The sequence below is a fragment of the Tetrao urogallus genome, assembly GCF_951394365.1.
Source record: "Tetrao urogallus genome assembly, chromosome: 32".
Taxonomy (NCBI): domain Eukaryota; kingdom Metazoa; phylum Chordata; class Aves; order Galliformes; family Phasianidae; genus Tetrao; species Tetrao urogallus.
In genome coordinates this window covers 758226-773957 of record NC_136845.1, presented here as the reverse complement: position 1 = coordinate 773957, position 15732 = coordinate 758226, and the positions used below count along the sequence as shown (strand labels likewise).

Here is a 15732-nt window from a genome sequence, read left to right as displayed (position 1 = left end):
GGACCTGTAAGGATCATCAAGTCCAACTTCTGGCTCCACACATCTGCCCTAAAAGCAGACCATATGACTGAGTGTGTTGTCTTGTCACGGAGTGATCTAGAGCAATCTGTGCTCGTGACAGAGGGCAGCAGGCCTGCAGTCCTACTGGCCGAAAATAATAATAATAATAATTATTATTAATAATAATAATAATAAAATCAATCAAAATAAAATAAAATAAAATAGTAAAAATAAAGCAGCGACAACAATCTAAGGAGGAAAGTCAAATTTACTAAATATGATATCAGAATACAAGACAACACAATATTATAAAATAAAATAGGAATTTAGGGTATTAAATCAAATAAAATGAGAGAGTGAGTGTCTGAAACCAAAAGCCTGACTTTGGACTGGAGGTGCACAGCTGGGGAGCGCTCCCACACATGGGGCAGCAAGCAAGTGAGAGATCCCGGGGCTTCCTCCCTTATCTTCCTTATCTTCCTTATCTTCCTCTCTGAACTCAGAGTCCTCTGGGGTATGCAGTTCTTCTTCTCTTCTGAGAGCCAGGTGTTCAGAACAGTCAGTCCACAGAACTGGAGTGTTAAATCTTCAATTCCCCGTGCTTTACATGATGTTATGATGTGGAATACCAATAGCAAGAACTGTAAAACCACCAGACCAGATGGAGCATTTGCAGCTTTGCTAGGCACACACGATCTGCTAGGACAAACAATGCTTCTGGAATCAGTCTGTCTACTGGTGATTAATTCATCTGACTTCAAAGTACATTTTGCAGAGATGACCCTGTTCTCTATCAGGAGCTGCCAGCCCCAGAGCCCCAGGGTCATCTCCAGGGAGAGCAGTGAGAAAATGACATCCTCTGCTGCTGAGCTGGGCCGGGCTCCTGGGAAACAGGGAGCTCATACAAACGGGCAGTGCTGCTGCGGAGAGACAGCTGTGCCCAGGAGCAGCTCTTCTGCACAGCACAGCCTGCAGGTGACAGGAGGACAGAAGGGAAAGGAGAGAGAGATCTCAAGATGCGTACATTGTGAGCAGCTGTGAGCTCAGTGCAGGAGCATTGCTCACAGCCCTTGACAAGGTAAGTCTCACTGCAGGCCATGCAGCTGCTTTTAGTAGAGGGATAACTAACTCTGGGATATCCCATTGCAGACCAGGCTGAAGGCACTCCATGTTTTGTTATCATGGAAAAACTTTGGCTTCAGCTGAGGGCTTCTGTGCTACAGCATCAGAGCCCAGTCCTGAGGGCTGCGTGTCCCAGGACGGCTGCAGGCTGTGACATGCGGAAAATCAAACCCTGTAGCCTGTAAGGATACAGAGAAGGTTATGTTTTATTGGCAATTGCACAAAAGCCCTGGTGCAAGGGGGATAATTCCTCCAAGCTTGCACACTGTCCAGAAAAGTCGTGCTACAGATAAAGGGCGAACTAATAAAAAATCAGTAGTTTCCTGGAATTCGGATACATATTCATTATACCCCAAAGCATGCAGACCCTCCCCTGTTGCGCTTGCATAGTGGGTCATGAGTTGAAGAATTTGTTGTCTTTTTCATGAAGGCTTCTGACCTTCCTCGCCATAACTCCTGGCAGAGAAGGGGGGGCATCCCCCAAACTAGTTTCGTCTCACTCTTGTGGACATCTAATCACCTCCCTGCCAGACGTCTCAAACCTTATCAGTATGGCCTTCATCCCCCTCACTATCCCAGACCCTGTGCCTGCTATTCCCCTTTCTCTAACAAGCTCTACATTCCTGCTTCTACAAACTATCCCTAACTATCCCCCTTTATCCTCCCCCTATTCTCAGTTACAGTGAAACCTTCTTTTTGCCTTTTGCTTTTCTTATGGGGCCGCTTTTCCGCCTTTCAGGCTGTGCAGCCAGGGCTGCAGCCGGGTGCCCAGGGCTGTCCTGCAGAGCAGGTCCCTGCTGTGCCCCAGGAGCTGTGTGCCGGGCCAGGGACTCTGCTGCCTGCCAGGCTCAGCACTCAGCCTGCCCGGGGAGCTGCCCAGGGCGCTGCGGGGAGACGTGTGGGGGGAAGGAGCCTCCATCACAGCAGGGCAGGGGCCTTCTGCTGCCACAGCTGCTGCCTGGGGCAGGGAGCTCAGAGCTACACTGCACCCAGAGTGTTTCTAAGGGCATGTTGCAAGAGGAGAGGCAAGGCAAGGATATTCCTTTTCCTATTCTGAGTGAAGGATGAATGAAGGCAGGAATCTAAAAGGGGCTGTCAACTTTGAACACAGCTCTGAGACTCCCAAATTTTTCCTTAATCAATAGCTTGTTTTGTGTACAGGCACATGCAGTCAGTCTCTCCTTTCTCAAAGGATTGAACCTGTTGAAATTATTGTCTTTTTCTGCAGACATGAATAATGCACTTATCCCACAAACAGACAGATTTCCCTAACAGACAGTGCACAGAGGTTGGGGTTGTGGGCTCAAAGAGCAGTTGGGGTAAAGATATGAGACATGAAACAGTTGAAAATATCCGAGGAGATGGAGATTAAAAATGAGAGAAAGGTTAAAGCTCCAGATGCTTCCTCTGCTTATGAGTAGTGGAGCTTCATGAAATTAAATGGAGCCAATGGAACATTTGCTAAAGAGAAAGTAAAGGTGTTATAATATAGCAGGAGGAGTGATGATGAGAATGGCCTTGACTTGTCATTATCTCCTGCACTCTGAACAGGACTCCAGGCCCAGCAGGAACTGCAGATGCCCAACAGCAGCTCCATCAGTGAGTTCCTCCTCCTGGCGTTGGCAGACACGCGGCAGCTGCAGCTCCTGCACTTCTGGCTCTTGCTGGGCATCTACCTGGCTGCCCTCCTGGGCAACGGCCTCATCAGCACAGCCGTAGCCTGCCACCACCGCCTGCACACCCCCATGTACTTCTTCCTCCTCAACCTCGCCCTCCTCGACCTGGGCTGCATCTCCACCACTCTCCCCAAAGCCATGGCCAATGCCCTCTGGGACACCAGGCACATCTCCTATGCAGGTTGTGCTGCACAGGTCTTCTTTTTACTTTTCTTTTTTTGTGTAGAGTATTCCATCCTCACCATCATGTCCTACGACCGCTACGTTGCCATCTGCAAGCCCCTGCACTATGGGACCTTGATGGACAGCAGAGCTTGTGCCACCATGGCAGCAGCTGCCTGGGCCACTGGGGTTCTCTATGCTGTGCTGCACACTGCCAGTACATTTTCACTGCCACTCTGCCATGGCAACGTTTTGGAACAGTTCTTCTGTGAAATCCCCAAGATCCTCAAGCTCTCCTGCTCTGGTTCTTCCCTCACAGAAGTTGGACTTATCATATTTAGTGCCTTAATCATCTTTGGTTGTTTTGTATTCATTGTGCTGTCCTATGTGCAGATCTTCAGGGCCGTGCTGAGGATGCCCTCTGAGCAGGGAAGGCACAAAGCCTTCTCCACGTGCCTCCCTCACCTGGCTGTGCTCTCCCTGTTTCTCAGCACTCTGATGTTTGCCTATTTGAAGCCACCCTCCATCTCCTCCCCATTGCTGGAATTGGTGGTGTCATTTCTGTACTCAGTGGTGCCTCCAGTAATGAACCCCCTCATCTACAGCATGAGGAACCAGGATCTCAAGGATGCTCTGTGGAAACTGATGAACAAATGTGTTTTGAAAACAATGAACTGCCCACCCTTTTCTGTCTAGGAGTTGTAATGCAGTTTTTTACAAAATTGAATTGTCTTCTTTCGGTTTGTGTATTCCTTTTTTAAGTGTAATTTTTTGAATATTTTTTTCTGTATCTTATGCATTCTAATATTTTCCACTTAAATGTCATTATCCACATTGATCACTACTCAGTTTGTACATATGCAGTGTAGCCCAGACATAGTGTACATAAGGAACCAAGCTCTCAGTGAATCTTAACCAAACAAAGGGCATGCAATGACTTTGTCTGTCTTCCTTCCTGGGAGACATTTGTAGATCTGCTGGAGTCAGTTGTTCTCAGAAACCCACAATCCAGCAGGAAGCATACGGCTGTTAATCCAACTGTGTGGTGACTTCAGCCTGCAATAGCTGACTGGCCATCCCTTGGCTCCTGGCTGGGGTCTGTGCTTGCAGGCTCACATCTGTCAGTGCCTCTGGCAGGCCAGCAGCAGCACCTGGTTTGCACGTTGGTTGTGAGATCCCCTCTTCCTCACTCCCTGTGACACCCTGCATAGTAAAAGAACTTGGATATGGGTTCTCATCTCAGAGGCGTAAACATTTCCCTGAAGTGCCTCTTTCCACTCAGTGCCTCTTTCCATTTGCTACACAGAGGTGGGCACTGTCTCCATGATGCCCTAGGGTAGCTGATGTATGCATGAGAGTACAGAAGAGGTTGCCCAGGACTCTCAAGAGACATTTTGGAGCATGAATTTGCAGGTAGGAAGCACAACTGTGGGGAGCACAGAGCTGCCTGGCAGGTGGTGCAGGTCCTCCTATAGAGCTTTGTGTCCTTCTCCTTCCTGAGTAAGGTGCCACATCCACCTCAGGAATGGAACAGCCAACAGAGGTGAGACAGAAACTCTTCAAGAAAAGGCTCAGTGTTGCACTCAGAGACAGAATTCAGTGGTGTGGTGATGGTGTGTTGAGGTGAAACTCAATCCCATTGCCCCTCAGCCATGCAGCTCCTGCGGCTTGGTGACAGTGCACCCATAGAGCCTGCTCCTGTGCTCTGCCCTCCTCACCTTCAACCCCTTCCCTAACCCTAAACTTTGAGTACTTGGCTGTCCAGGGCAGAGCAGGAATCATGGAGTCTTTGAGCAAATGCGTGAAATGCAGTGATGAATGTGAGGTGATGTATGTACAGGAGGTGATGTGACTGATCAGCTTGAGGCCATCAGGAGGAGGTGGGTAGGAATGCTGCCATGAGCTCAGCTCTACCTCAGGACCTCCTGGGCCTGCAGGTGGCACGAGGCTGTGAAGGTGGCTGTGAGATCACTTCCGTGTGTGGAGTTGACAGGCCAGCCCCAGAAAGGCATGGTGTGCTGCCTTCTGCCTGAAGCAGCTGTTGGTCAGCCCTTGCCTTCTGGCTGGGATCTGTGCGTACAGGATCACATCTGCAGTGTCCCTGAGAGGCTGACAGAAAGTGCCAGGTTGACGTGTTGCCTGTGGGATCCTGTCTGCCTGAGCACCTGGTAGGGCCCATAGAGCAAGAAGGAGGTTTGTGTGAGGGATTGTGATGGCTCTTCTGTGTGAGTACCAACTGGATAGCAGGAGGGACATGAATGAAGCTGGCAGGTGCCTTGGAAGAAGATGGTGAGGTTCCTTCCTCTCAATGGCTGACAGGCCACAAGAAATTTGGCAGGACAAGTATTTTACACAGATAGATAGAAAATGATAAATATTAATAGGAAACACACATTAACTGAAGGATAGATGGGGAGGAGCAAAACTCCACTGTGTGATCACAAGCATCCCATGCCATCTCCAGAGGCTTCACAGTTCCTGTCTGGACAGGCAGCTTTCCGAGAGGACCTGCAGGAGACCAGAGCCCTCTGGAAGCTGCAGATGGAACTTGGGATGAGGATCTCAGGGCAGTACACTGCCTATAGTTGTCTTTGTCCCTGTAGCTGCAGCCCAACACAGCACACTCAATGCCCCCCAGACAAGTCAGTGGATCCTTGGGGGTGACCCAGTGCTGAAATGGCCACTGGGAAGCCAAGAAACTCTGATTTATTCTCAATGAACACAAGCACCCAAGAACCATTCTGGGTCATCAGTGTCAAGCTCTGCCTGAAAGACTCAAGTAGAGATCACAGTCACTGTGGTGAAACCCATCACAATGGGAAAACATCCCCACCAATCTACGGAAGTTTAAAAGAAACGGTGTGAAAAGATCGAGGTCAGAGCAGGTCAGTCCTCAGATGAAGGTTGTGTAAAATTTATCGGCTACAGAGGTGGAGACCTAATGACATTGGATTGTGACTCAAATAACTAAAAGAGGGCTAATTCATGTAATCCATGAGCCAGTGCAAACACTGTCAGAGTGAAGGACACTGGTTTATGACATAATGTGAGGAAGAAAGTGGGTTGCTGGTCTGTGAAATGCCATTCCTGTGCCATGACCAATGCAGATAACGCTGGGGTAGAAGTTCCAGGCCACAAGCACAATGAGCACAAGTTCTCACTTGCAAAATGAGCATGGAGGCCACCACTGCAAAAGTGCTGCTTCACATCACCTTTTCTCTCTGGACTCTGCTCCACACCATCAAGTCCACTATCAGTAGGATAGGAGCCCAGGAGCCCTCCAGGCCGGCAGCTGGAAGGAGTGAACGTGGGGACAGGAAGCGCATCCCTACACCACTCATCCCAGCAGGGACAGGACAGAGCAGAGGAGCAAGGGAGAGGCAGGCTGAGCACACATAGCTGGAGTGGTGATGTGAGGTCACTGTCACTGCAGCACCTGAATGGCCCCTGGAAGATGTGCTGGCCGGCAGCACTGGGAGGTCATTGAGTGCATCAGCAGTGACAGCAGTGGAGAGGGGAGGGCAAGGCGTGTGGCAGAGCTCCATCCAGGTGCTGGCTGTGGGTCCTCCCTGGTGCAGCCACCTGCAGCAGGAGGGCAAGCAGAGCATGTTCCTTCTCATCCATTAATCCTCTAACTCACAGCAATGCTCCATAGCCTCTCTCCAGGACCAGCCCTACTCCCAGGGAGCCTTGCCCAGGGCAGTGTGTCCATGCTGGCCTGGCAGCAGCTCCCTGTTCCCTCCTGCTTCCCTCCCTGTGCTCCCTGTGGGGCCCTGAGCTGGTGGAGCTGCTTTGCAGAGCAAGGGAGCTGTGGTGCCCTGGGACACGGGGCTGACCCTGTGCTGCTCAGGGTGGGAAGCAGTCCCAGCTGGATGGGATCTCTACTGCTGAGTCCCTCTCCATCTGCCCTGCTGGCTCAGCAGCACCACTGCAGAGCCCTCATTTGCCTGTGTGCTCCCCAGCTTCCCCTGTTTCTTTGGATCAGTGGTCTGTCATTGCATACGGAAGCAATCACTGCCCTCTAAGGCTCTAACACTGTCCCTGGAGATCCCCTGGCATTTCCAGGTTGCTCCTGATTCCTCTCCTTGATGACAGCTGCCATCAGCCCAACTGCAGCTGGGTCTGTCCCACACAGTCATGTTCAAGATCTGTTACTGTTTGCTGGGCCATGTACAACCAAGAAGGGAATTCTCATCCATCCTTTGCTCCTCTACATGGGACCGTGAACCATTCTGAACACAAACAAAGCTAGAGGACATTCCCGAGGGCAACTCCTTTGCTGTATTCCTGGCACAGCTTTGGAAGAGGCATTCAGACTTGTGGCCCTGCGCTGAGCAGCCCCATCTGTTACGATGGTCCCGGTAGGGAGGCCAACCTTCACCAATTGCACAAGAACTGACAGCTGACAGAAATGCAAGGACACAAGAGGACAGTTGGAAGATGTAAAGAAAGCAGAATTGAAAAGATCACGTCCTGCTGCTGCCCATGACCATGGCTCCAGGGAAGCAGCAGCACAACTCAAAGGCAGCAGAGAGGGCGGTGAGGGGCAGCCTCACAGACACCAGGGCTGCTGCTCCATGTGGCATTGGGCTCCTGGTTCCTGCACCCCTCGTGTGTGCAGGGCTGCTCTCTGTGATCCAGAGCAGGTGGGAGCTGAAACAAACAATATTCTGATGATTTCTTTATTGATTCAAACAGCTGGCTTGCTTTTGTACATCAGAATTGCAAGCCAGAAGACAAAGGTAGAAAATGAAGAAATGTGATGAACAGCATTTCTTTATTGGGATTAAAATTACCATAGAAATAACAAACTGGGAGGGAGTGTGAAGGAGTTGAAACAAAGGCAATCCGAGCTTTTCCTGAATTTCTGATGGTCATGTGATGAACATTTTACTGATGCTGAAGCAGTACATTTGCAAACAGTTTCTTGAGAGCATGCATGAGCTCCTGATTCCTCATGCTGTAAATGAGGGGGTTCATTACTGGGGGTACCACTGTATATAACACTGCCACCACCAGGTCCAGGATTGGGGAGGAGGCGGAAAGGGGCTTTAGGTAGGCAAACATGCAAGTGGTGACAAAAAGGGAGACCACGGCCAGGTGAGGGAGGCATGTGGAGAAGGCTTTGTGCCTTCCCTGTTGAGAGGGCATCCTCAGCACGGCCCTGAAGATCTGCACATAGGACAGCACAATGAATACAAAACAACCAAAGAAGATTAAGGCACTAAATATGATAAGTCCAACTTCTCTGAGGTAAGAACCAGAGCAGGAGAGCTTGAGGATCTGGGGGATTTCACAAAAGAACTGATCCACAGCATTGCCATAGCAGAAAGACAGTGAAAATGTACTGGCAGTGTGCAACAGACCATAGAGAACCCCAGTGCCCCAGGCAGCTGCTGCCATGGTGGCACAAGCTCTGCTGTCCATCAAGGTCCTGTAGTGCAGGGGCTTGCAGATGGCAACGTAGCGGTCATAGGACATGATGGTGAGAAGGGAATACTCTGCTGATAGCAGAAAGAGAAACAGAAAGGTCTGGGCAACACATCCAGCGTAGGAGATGTGCCTGGTGTCCCAGAGGGCATTGGCCATGGCTTTGGGGAGAGTGGTGGAGATGCAGCCCAGGTCGAGGAGGGCGAGGTTGAGGAGGAAGAAGTACATGGGGGTGTGCAGGCGGTGGTGGCAGGCTACGGCTGTGCTGATGAGGCCGTTGCCCAGGAGGGCAGCCAGGTAGATGCCCAGCAAGAGCCAGAAGTGCAGGAGCTGCAGCTGCCGTGTGTCTGCCAACGCCAGGAGGAGGAACTCGCTGATGGAGCTGCTGTTGGGCATCTGCAGTTCCTTTGGGCCTGGAGTCCTGTTCAGAGTGCAGCAGAAAATGACGAGTCAAGATCATGCTCTGAAACACTCCTCTGACCATACTATAAGACATTTTCCTTCACATCGGTTAATGTAGATTTCACACCGTAACTTGAGTTTATTTTCGTGAAATTTAGCATTCCAAGTGCAGAGGATAATTACGGAGCTTATATATTTATCATATTTTTTAATTTTATTCCAACTCCCTGGATATTTTCATCTGTTTCCATGTCTCCTATCTTTACCCCAACTGCTCTTAAAGCACCCAGTCCCAAATTATGTCCCATTAAATGTTCTGTTCTGAGAAAGCTGCCTGGTTGCAGGATGAGTGCATTATTCATGTCTGCAGAAGACAATAGTATTGTAATTTGGTAATTTTGTAATTGTAATTCTATCTTTCAAGAGAGGGGAGGCTGAAAGCACATACTCTGTGACTGTTCACAGAACAAGTGAGTGAGACAGGTGTGATTTAGGAGTCTCAGAGCTGTGCTCAAAGTTGTCAGCCCCTTTTAGATTTCTGTCCCGAATCCTTTCCTTCCCATGAGAATAGGAAAAGTAAAATCCCTGCCTTGTCTCTCCTCTTGCACAGTGCCCTTAGAAACATTCTGGCATGCAGTGAACCTGTGAGCCCCCTGCCCCAGGCAGCAGCTGTGGCAGCAGAAAGCCCCTGTCCTGAGGTGGGAAGCCCTCATGTGGAACGCGACTTCTTCATGATAAAGAAACACAGACTCTCTGCAGCCTGATCTGCAATGGGATGTCCCCGATTCAGTGATCCCTCCAGTAAGAGCAGCAGCACTGCCTGCAGCCAGAGACTTACCGTGTCTATGGCTGTGAGTAATGCTTCTCCAGTGAGCTCGCAGCCTGCTAACAACACATCCTACAGTCTCTCTCTCTTCTCTCTTCTATCCACATGTCACCTGCAGATCATGCCCCCAGCCCTGCTGTGCTGTGCAGAAGAGCTGTTCCTCAGCACAGCTGTCTCTCTGCAGCACTGCCCACTTGTAGGAGCTCCCGGTGTCCCTGGAGCCTGGCCCAGCTCAGCAGCAGAGGATGTCATTTTTATTTCCCCACTGATCTCCCCTGAGACGTCCCTGGGTCTCCAAGACCAACAGCTCCTGAAAGACAGCAACATCATCATTGTACTTGCAAATCTGCTGAATTAACCATCAAACGTCCAGTGGACAGTGACTGATTGCAGACATATGGTTAGTCCTACCAGAGAGTGTTTGCTGAAACAAAAAGGGCACACAGACAAGGACAGTGCACTTTCCCTGGGCAAAGCAGTGATCCAGCTGAGGCAGTGCAGGAATGATGAGTCCCTAGATGGCAACCCTGCAGCTGAAATGGGATTCTGCATCCCACGGACACAAAGGAGTTTCAGGGATTCCTCTGGTTCAGTTCAGGAGCCCAAGGAGTTGCCTGCATGTGAGCTCCTGCTCTGAGTCCTTGGTCCTTCAGTGGGGAGTCAGTTGCTCACACACAGACCCTGGGTGATGACCAAGGTGCCTGGGGTGCTGCTGGATGTGTGCTAGTGCTTGTGCAGTATGTGGGACATCCCTGAGAGAGCCACCTCCTTCCTAAGCATCAGCTGTGGGCCAGAGAGGGGATAGAGGTATTCTCAGCCATCCTAAATGACAACAGACTTCTACGTTTTGGGCACCCAAGTTTGCCTTCTTTACCTATCCCCATGGTGCATGCAGAGTTATGCAGCTGACTAAATGCATGAGCTCACAAAAGAAGAGCCAGATCTTTCTCTGTTCTCCAACTGCTGCAAATTCTGGAGCTCAAGGCACTACAAAGCTGGCACACATCTTTATTTATCAACTGATGAAATCTCAGTTTTCTATGGGCATACACGTGAATGGCATCAGAAGCAGCCTAGTGTCAGGCTAGTTCCCTAGGTGGTCCAGCACACACACATGCTGCTGGCAAATGCAGCACAGGGCCTTCAGGAAAGCCATGCCCTAGGAGTGTCCGTGCTGCTGGGACAACTCCGAGCCTCACAGTGGGTCTAATGCCTGTGTGCCACCTTCTGAACACAAATACCGTACATGTGTTATGCAGCCATGCTAAGAACAATGGGGCTTGTTTCTTCATGTGCTTTTGCACTAATGAGAACATCAACACATGCAGAGCTAGAAATCTTTGTTCAGTTTCAGGCCTGAGCTTTTGTTTGGACCACAGGGACACAATTCAATGTCTTCCACAACTGGATTGTAGCACATGAGTGAATCTTTGTGATGGATGAGTGAGGAGACAAGTAAAGCTCTGGGAGAGTGCACTGACCTTCTCCTGGGAATGGCAGAGCAGCCAGGTCAGAGCAAATGGTAATGGCAATCAAAGGAGACCAGCAGTGTCTGTTCCTGGCTTCCTGATCAGAAAGAGCAAGTGGAAGGTGCCCTCTGCAGACAGATGGTTGGAGCAGAGTATTCCATTCTCACCATCATGTCCTATGACCGCTACGTTGCTCAATGAACACAAGCACCCAAGAACCATTTTGGGTCATCAGTGTCAAGCTCTGCCTGAAAGACTCAAGTAGAGATCACAGTCACTGTGGTGAAACCCATCACAATGGGAAAACATCCCCACCAATCTATGGAAGTTTAAAAGAAACGGTGTGAAAACATCGAGGTCAGAGCAGGTCAGTCCTCAAATGAAGGTTGTGTAAAATTTATCGGCTACAGAGGTGGAGACCTAATGACATTGGATTGTGACTCAAATAACTAAAAGAGGGCTAATTCATGTAATCCATGAGCCAATGCAAACACTGTCAGAGTGGTTTATAAGACACTGGTTTATGACATAATGTGAGGAAGAAAGTGGGTTGCTGGTCTATGAAATGCCATTCCTGTGCCATGACCAATGCAGATAACGCTGGGGTAGAAGCTCCAGGCCACAAGCACAATGAGCACAAGTTCTCACTTGCAAAATGAGCATGGAGGCCACCACTGCAAAAGTGCTGCTTCACATCACCTTTTCTCTCTGGATTCTGCTCCACACCATCAAGTCCACTATCAGTACCCCCAGGAGCCCTCCAGGCCGGCAGCTGGAAGGAGTGAACGTGGGGACAGGAAGCGCATCCCTACACCACTCATCCCAGCAGGGACAGGACAGGGCAGAGGAGCAAGGGAGAGGCAGGCTGAGCACAGGTGGCTGGAGTGGTGATGTGAGGTCACTGTCACTGCAGCACCTGAATGGCCCCTGGAAGATGTGCTGGCCAGCAGCACTGGGAGGTCATTGAGTGCATCAGCAGTGACAGCAGTGGAGAGGGGAGGGCAAGGCGTGTGGCAGAGCTCCATCCAGGTGCTGGCTGCGGGTCCTCTCTGGTGCAGCTGCCTGCAGTAGGAGGACAAACAGGGTGTGTTCCTTCTCATCCCTCCCTCCCTGACCACACAGCAATCTCCATAGCCCCTCTCCAGGACCAGCCCTACTCCCAGGGAGCCTTGCCCAGGGCAGTGTGTCCATGCTGACTTGTCAGCAGCTCCCTTTTCCCTTCTGCTTTCCTCCCCATGCACCCTGCAGGGCCCTGAGTTGGTGGAGCTGCTCTGCAGAGCAAGGGAGCTGTGGTGCCCTGGGACATGGGGCTGACCCTGTGCTGCTCAGGGTGGGAAGCAGTCCCGGATGGATGGGATCTCTACTGCTGAGTCCCTCTCCATCTGCTCTGCTGGCTCAGCAGCACCACTGCAGAGCCCTCATTTGCCTGTGTGCTCCCCAGCTTCCCCTGTTTCTTTGGATCAATGGTCTGTCATTGTGTAAGGAAGCAATCACTGCCCTCTAAGACTCTAACACTGTCCCTGGAGATCCCCTGGCATCACCTGGCTGCTCCAGATTCCTCTGCAGGAGACATCTGCCATCAGCCACATCAGCCATCAGCCACAGCAGCAGGGACAGTTCCACGCAGTCATGTTCAAGACCAGTTACAGTTTGCCAGTTTAATAATAACTACAGGCTAGTCAGCCTCACCTCTGTGCCTGGGAAGACCACACAGCAGATCCTCCTAGAAGCTATGCTAAGGCACATACGAGACAAAGGGGTGATTGGAGACAGCCAGCATGACTTTACCAAGGGCAGATCTTGCCTGACCAATCTGGTGGCCTTCTGTGATGGAGTGATGGCATTGGTGAACAGGGAAAGAGCGACGGATGTCATCTATGTGGACTTCTGTAAAGCCTTTGAGATGGTCCCTCGCCACATCCTTCTCTCTAAATTGGAGAGGTGTGGATTTGAAGGCTGGACTTTTCGATGGATTAGGAATTGGCTGGTCAGGTGCAGCCAAAGGGTTGTGATCAATGGTTCTGTGTCAGGGTGGAGACCGATCACAAGTGGCATCCCTCAAGGGTCAGTCTTGCCATGGATGCTCTTCAACGTCTTCATTGACCGTGCAGATGATGGTATTGAGTGCACCCTCAGCAAGTTTAAAAATGACACCAAGCTGAGCGGTGCAGCCGATCCATTGGAGGGAAGGGAAGCCATCCAGAGGGACCTGGACAGGCTGCAGAAGTGGGCCCATGTGAACCTAATGAGGTTAAAAAAGGCTGAGTGCAAGGTGCTGTATTTTGTCTGGGACAATGCAAAGTGTTTATACAGACCTGGAGAAGAACCTCTTGACAGCAGCCCTGCAGAGAAGGACTTGGGGGTCCTGGTGGACGAGAAGCTGGACATGAGTCAGCAGCGTGCATTTGCAACCCAGAAGGCCAGCTGTGTTCTGGGCTGCATTAAAAAAGGGAGCCAGCAGGGAGAGGGAGGTGATTGCCCCCTTCTACTCGGCTCTTGTGAGGCCCCATCTGCAGCATTGTGCCCAGGCCTGGGGCCCACAGTACAGGAAGGACATGGAGCTCTGGGGGCGGGTCCAGAGGAGGGCACTAAGATGATCAGAAGGCTGGAGCATATCTGCTAGGAAGAAAAGTTGAGGGAACTGGACTTGTTTAGCTTGGGGAAGATTTAGAGGAAACTTCATTGAGACCTTCCAATACTTCAAGGGAATTTATAAAGAGGAGGGGGAACGGCTGTTTAGGACATAGGGTAGTGGTACAACAGGGGGAATGGTTTTAAACTGAGAATGGGAGGTTTAGGTTAGATATTAAAAGGAGGTTTTTCACCCAGAGGGTGGTGAAGGCCTGGGACAGGTTGCCCACAGAGGTTGTGGATGCCCCATCCCTGGAGGCATTCAAAGCCAGGCTGGATGAGAGGCTCTGGGCAGCCTGCTCTGGTGGTTGGTGACGCTGCCTGTAACAGTGGGGTTGAAACTAGATGATCTTTATGTTTTTTTTTTTCAGTAAAGGCCATTCAATATTTCTAAGATAACATAGACATGTTTCAGAAAAAACTGTGAGTCATTTGTTCAGGCAGATGAGAAGACGATCCCTGCTGAAATTTGTCCATGACATCATTTTCCTCACTGCATCGTTGAGCTCCTGGTTCCTCATGCTGTAGATGAGGGGGTTCAGTACTGGAGGCACCACTGAGTACAGAAATGCAACCACCAGATCCAGGGATCGAGATGAGATAGAGGGGGGCTTCAGGTAGGTCAAAAAGTCAGTGCTGACAAAGAGGGAGACCACGACCAGGTGAGGGAGGCACGTGGAGAAGGCTTTGTGTCGTCCCTGCTCAGAGGGCATCCTCAGCACGGCCCTGAAGATCTGCACATAGGACACAACAATAACAACAAAACACACAAATACGGCAAGTACACTAAGCACAATGAAACCAATTTCCCTGAGGTAGTCTGATTCAGAGCAGGAGAGCTTGAGGATGTGGGGGATTTCACAGAAGAACTGATCCACAGCATTGCCTTGGCACAGTGGTATTGAAAATGTATTGGCAGTGTGCAGCAGGGAATAAAGAAGCCCAGTGCCCCAGGCAGCTGCTGCCATGGTGGCACAAGCTCTGCTGCCCATCAAGGTCCTGTAGTGCAGGGGCTTACAGATGGCAACATAGCGGTCATAGGACATGATGGTGAGAAGAGAAATCTCAGCTGAGAACAAAAACAAAAAGAAAAAGACCTGTGCAGCACATCCAGCGTAGGAGATGTGCCTGGTGTCCCAGAGGGCATTGGCCATGGCTTTGGGGAGAGTGGTGGAGATGCAGCCCAGGTCGAGGAGGGCGAGGTTGAGGAGGAAGAAGTACATGGGGGTGTGCAGGCGGTGGTGGCAGGCTACGGCTGTGCTGATGAGGCCGCTGCCCAGGAGGGCAGCCAGGTAGATGCCCAGCAAGAGCCAGAAGTGCAGGAGCTGCAGCTGCCGCGTGTCTGCCAACGCCAGGAGGAGGAACTCGCTGATGGAGCTGCTGTTGGGCATCTGCAGTTCCTTTGGGCATGGAGTCCTGTTCAGAGTGCAGGAGATAACGACAAGTCAAGAGCTTTTTCAGAGACACTCCTCCCCCTATACTATAACAGTTTTTCTTTCTCTTAGGACAACGTTCATTTAACTCCATAACTTGAATTTACAGGAGCTTCACCATGCCTTGAGAAGTCGAAGATGAAGGAGCTCTTGCTTTCCTCTCATTCCCTAATCATATCCCCGCCTCCTGGATACTTTCTTCCTATGACATATTTCCATTCCTCGTATCTTTCCTCTGTCTGCACTCAGAGTGCCCATTCCTACCTCTGTGCACTTAAATTTCTACTAGAGAAAGCTGCCGGTTGGCTGGACAAGTGCAATATTCATGTCTGCAGAGAAGTACGGAAATTTCAGCTGGTGCAATCCTTTGGGAGAAAAGAGGCTGAAAGCACATGAGGAGTTTGTGCATGTAACTGCAGACTGAGAAACGTACAGTTCAGGACTCTTATAGTTGTGTTCATATTTCGCATCTCCTTTCAGATTTCTGCCTCCAACTCATTCTCCTTCCCTAAGGACAGGTATGGGAAAATCCCTGCCTTGTCTCTCCTCTTGCAAAGTGCCCTTGGTAATACTCTGGGAGC

The 15732-nt window shown here is 50.5% G+C and overlaps 2 protein-coding genes across 2 annotated transcripts; one reads left to right on the top strand and one right to left on the bottom strand.

Annotated features, from left to right (window-relative positions):
* Positions 1–2699: 2699 nt before the first annotated feature.
* Positions 2700–3656, top strand: LOC306956597 (olfactory receptor 14I1-like; the record flags this gene model as incomplete). The annotated part of the gene is made up of 2 exons (XM_079547872.1): positions 2700–2993; positions 3354–3656. 2 exons carry the CDS (start codon positions 2700–2702, stop codon positions 3654–3656), a joined length of 597 nt encoding a protein of 198 aa, XP_079403998.1.
* A 4194-nt stretch (positions 3657–7850) lies between these two features.
* LOC306956596 (olfactory receptor 5AP2-like) lies at positions 7851–15109 on the bottom strand (the record flags this gene model as incomplete). The annotated part of the gene is made up of 2 exons (XM_079547871.1): positions 7851–8811; positions 14199–15109. The coding sequence occupies 2 exons, from the start codon at positions 15107–15109 to the stop codon at positions 7851–7853; spliced, it is 1872 nt and encodes a 623-aa protein (XP_079403997.1).
* Between the last annotated feature and the right edge of the window lie 623 nt (positions 15110–15732).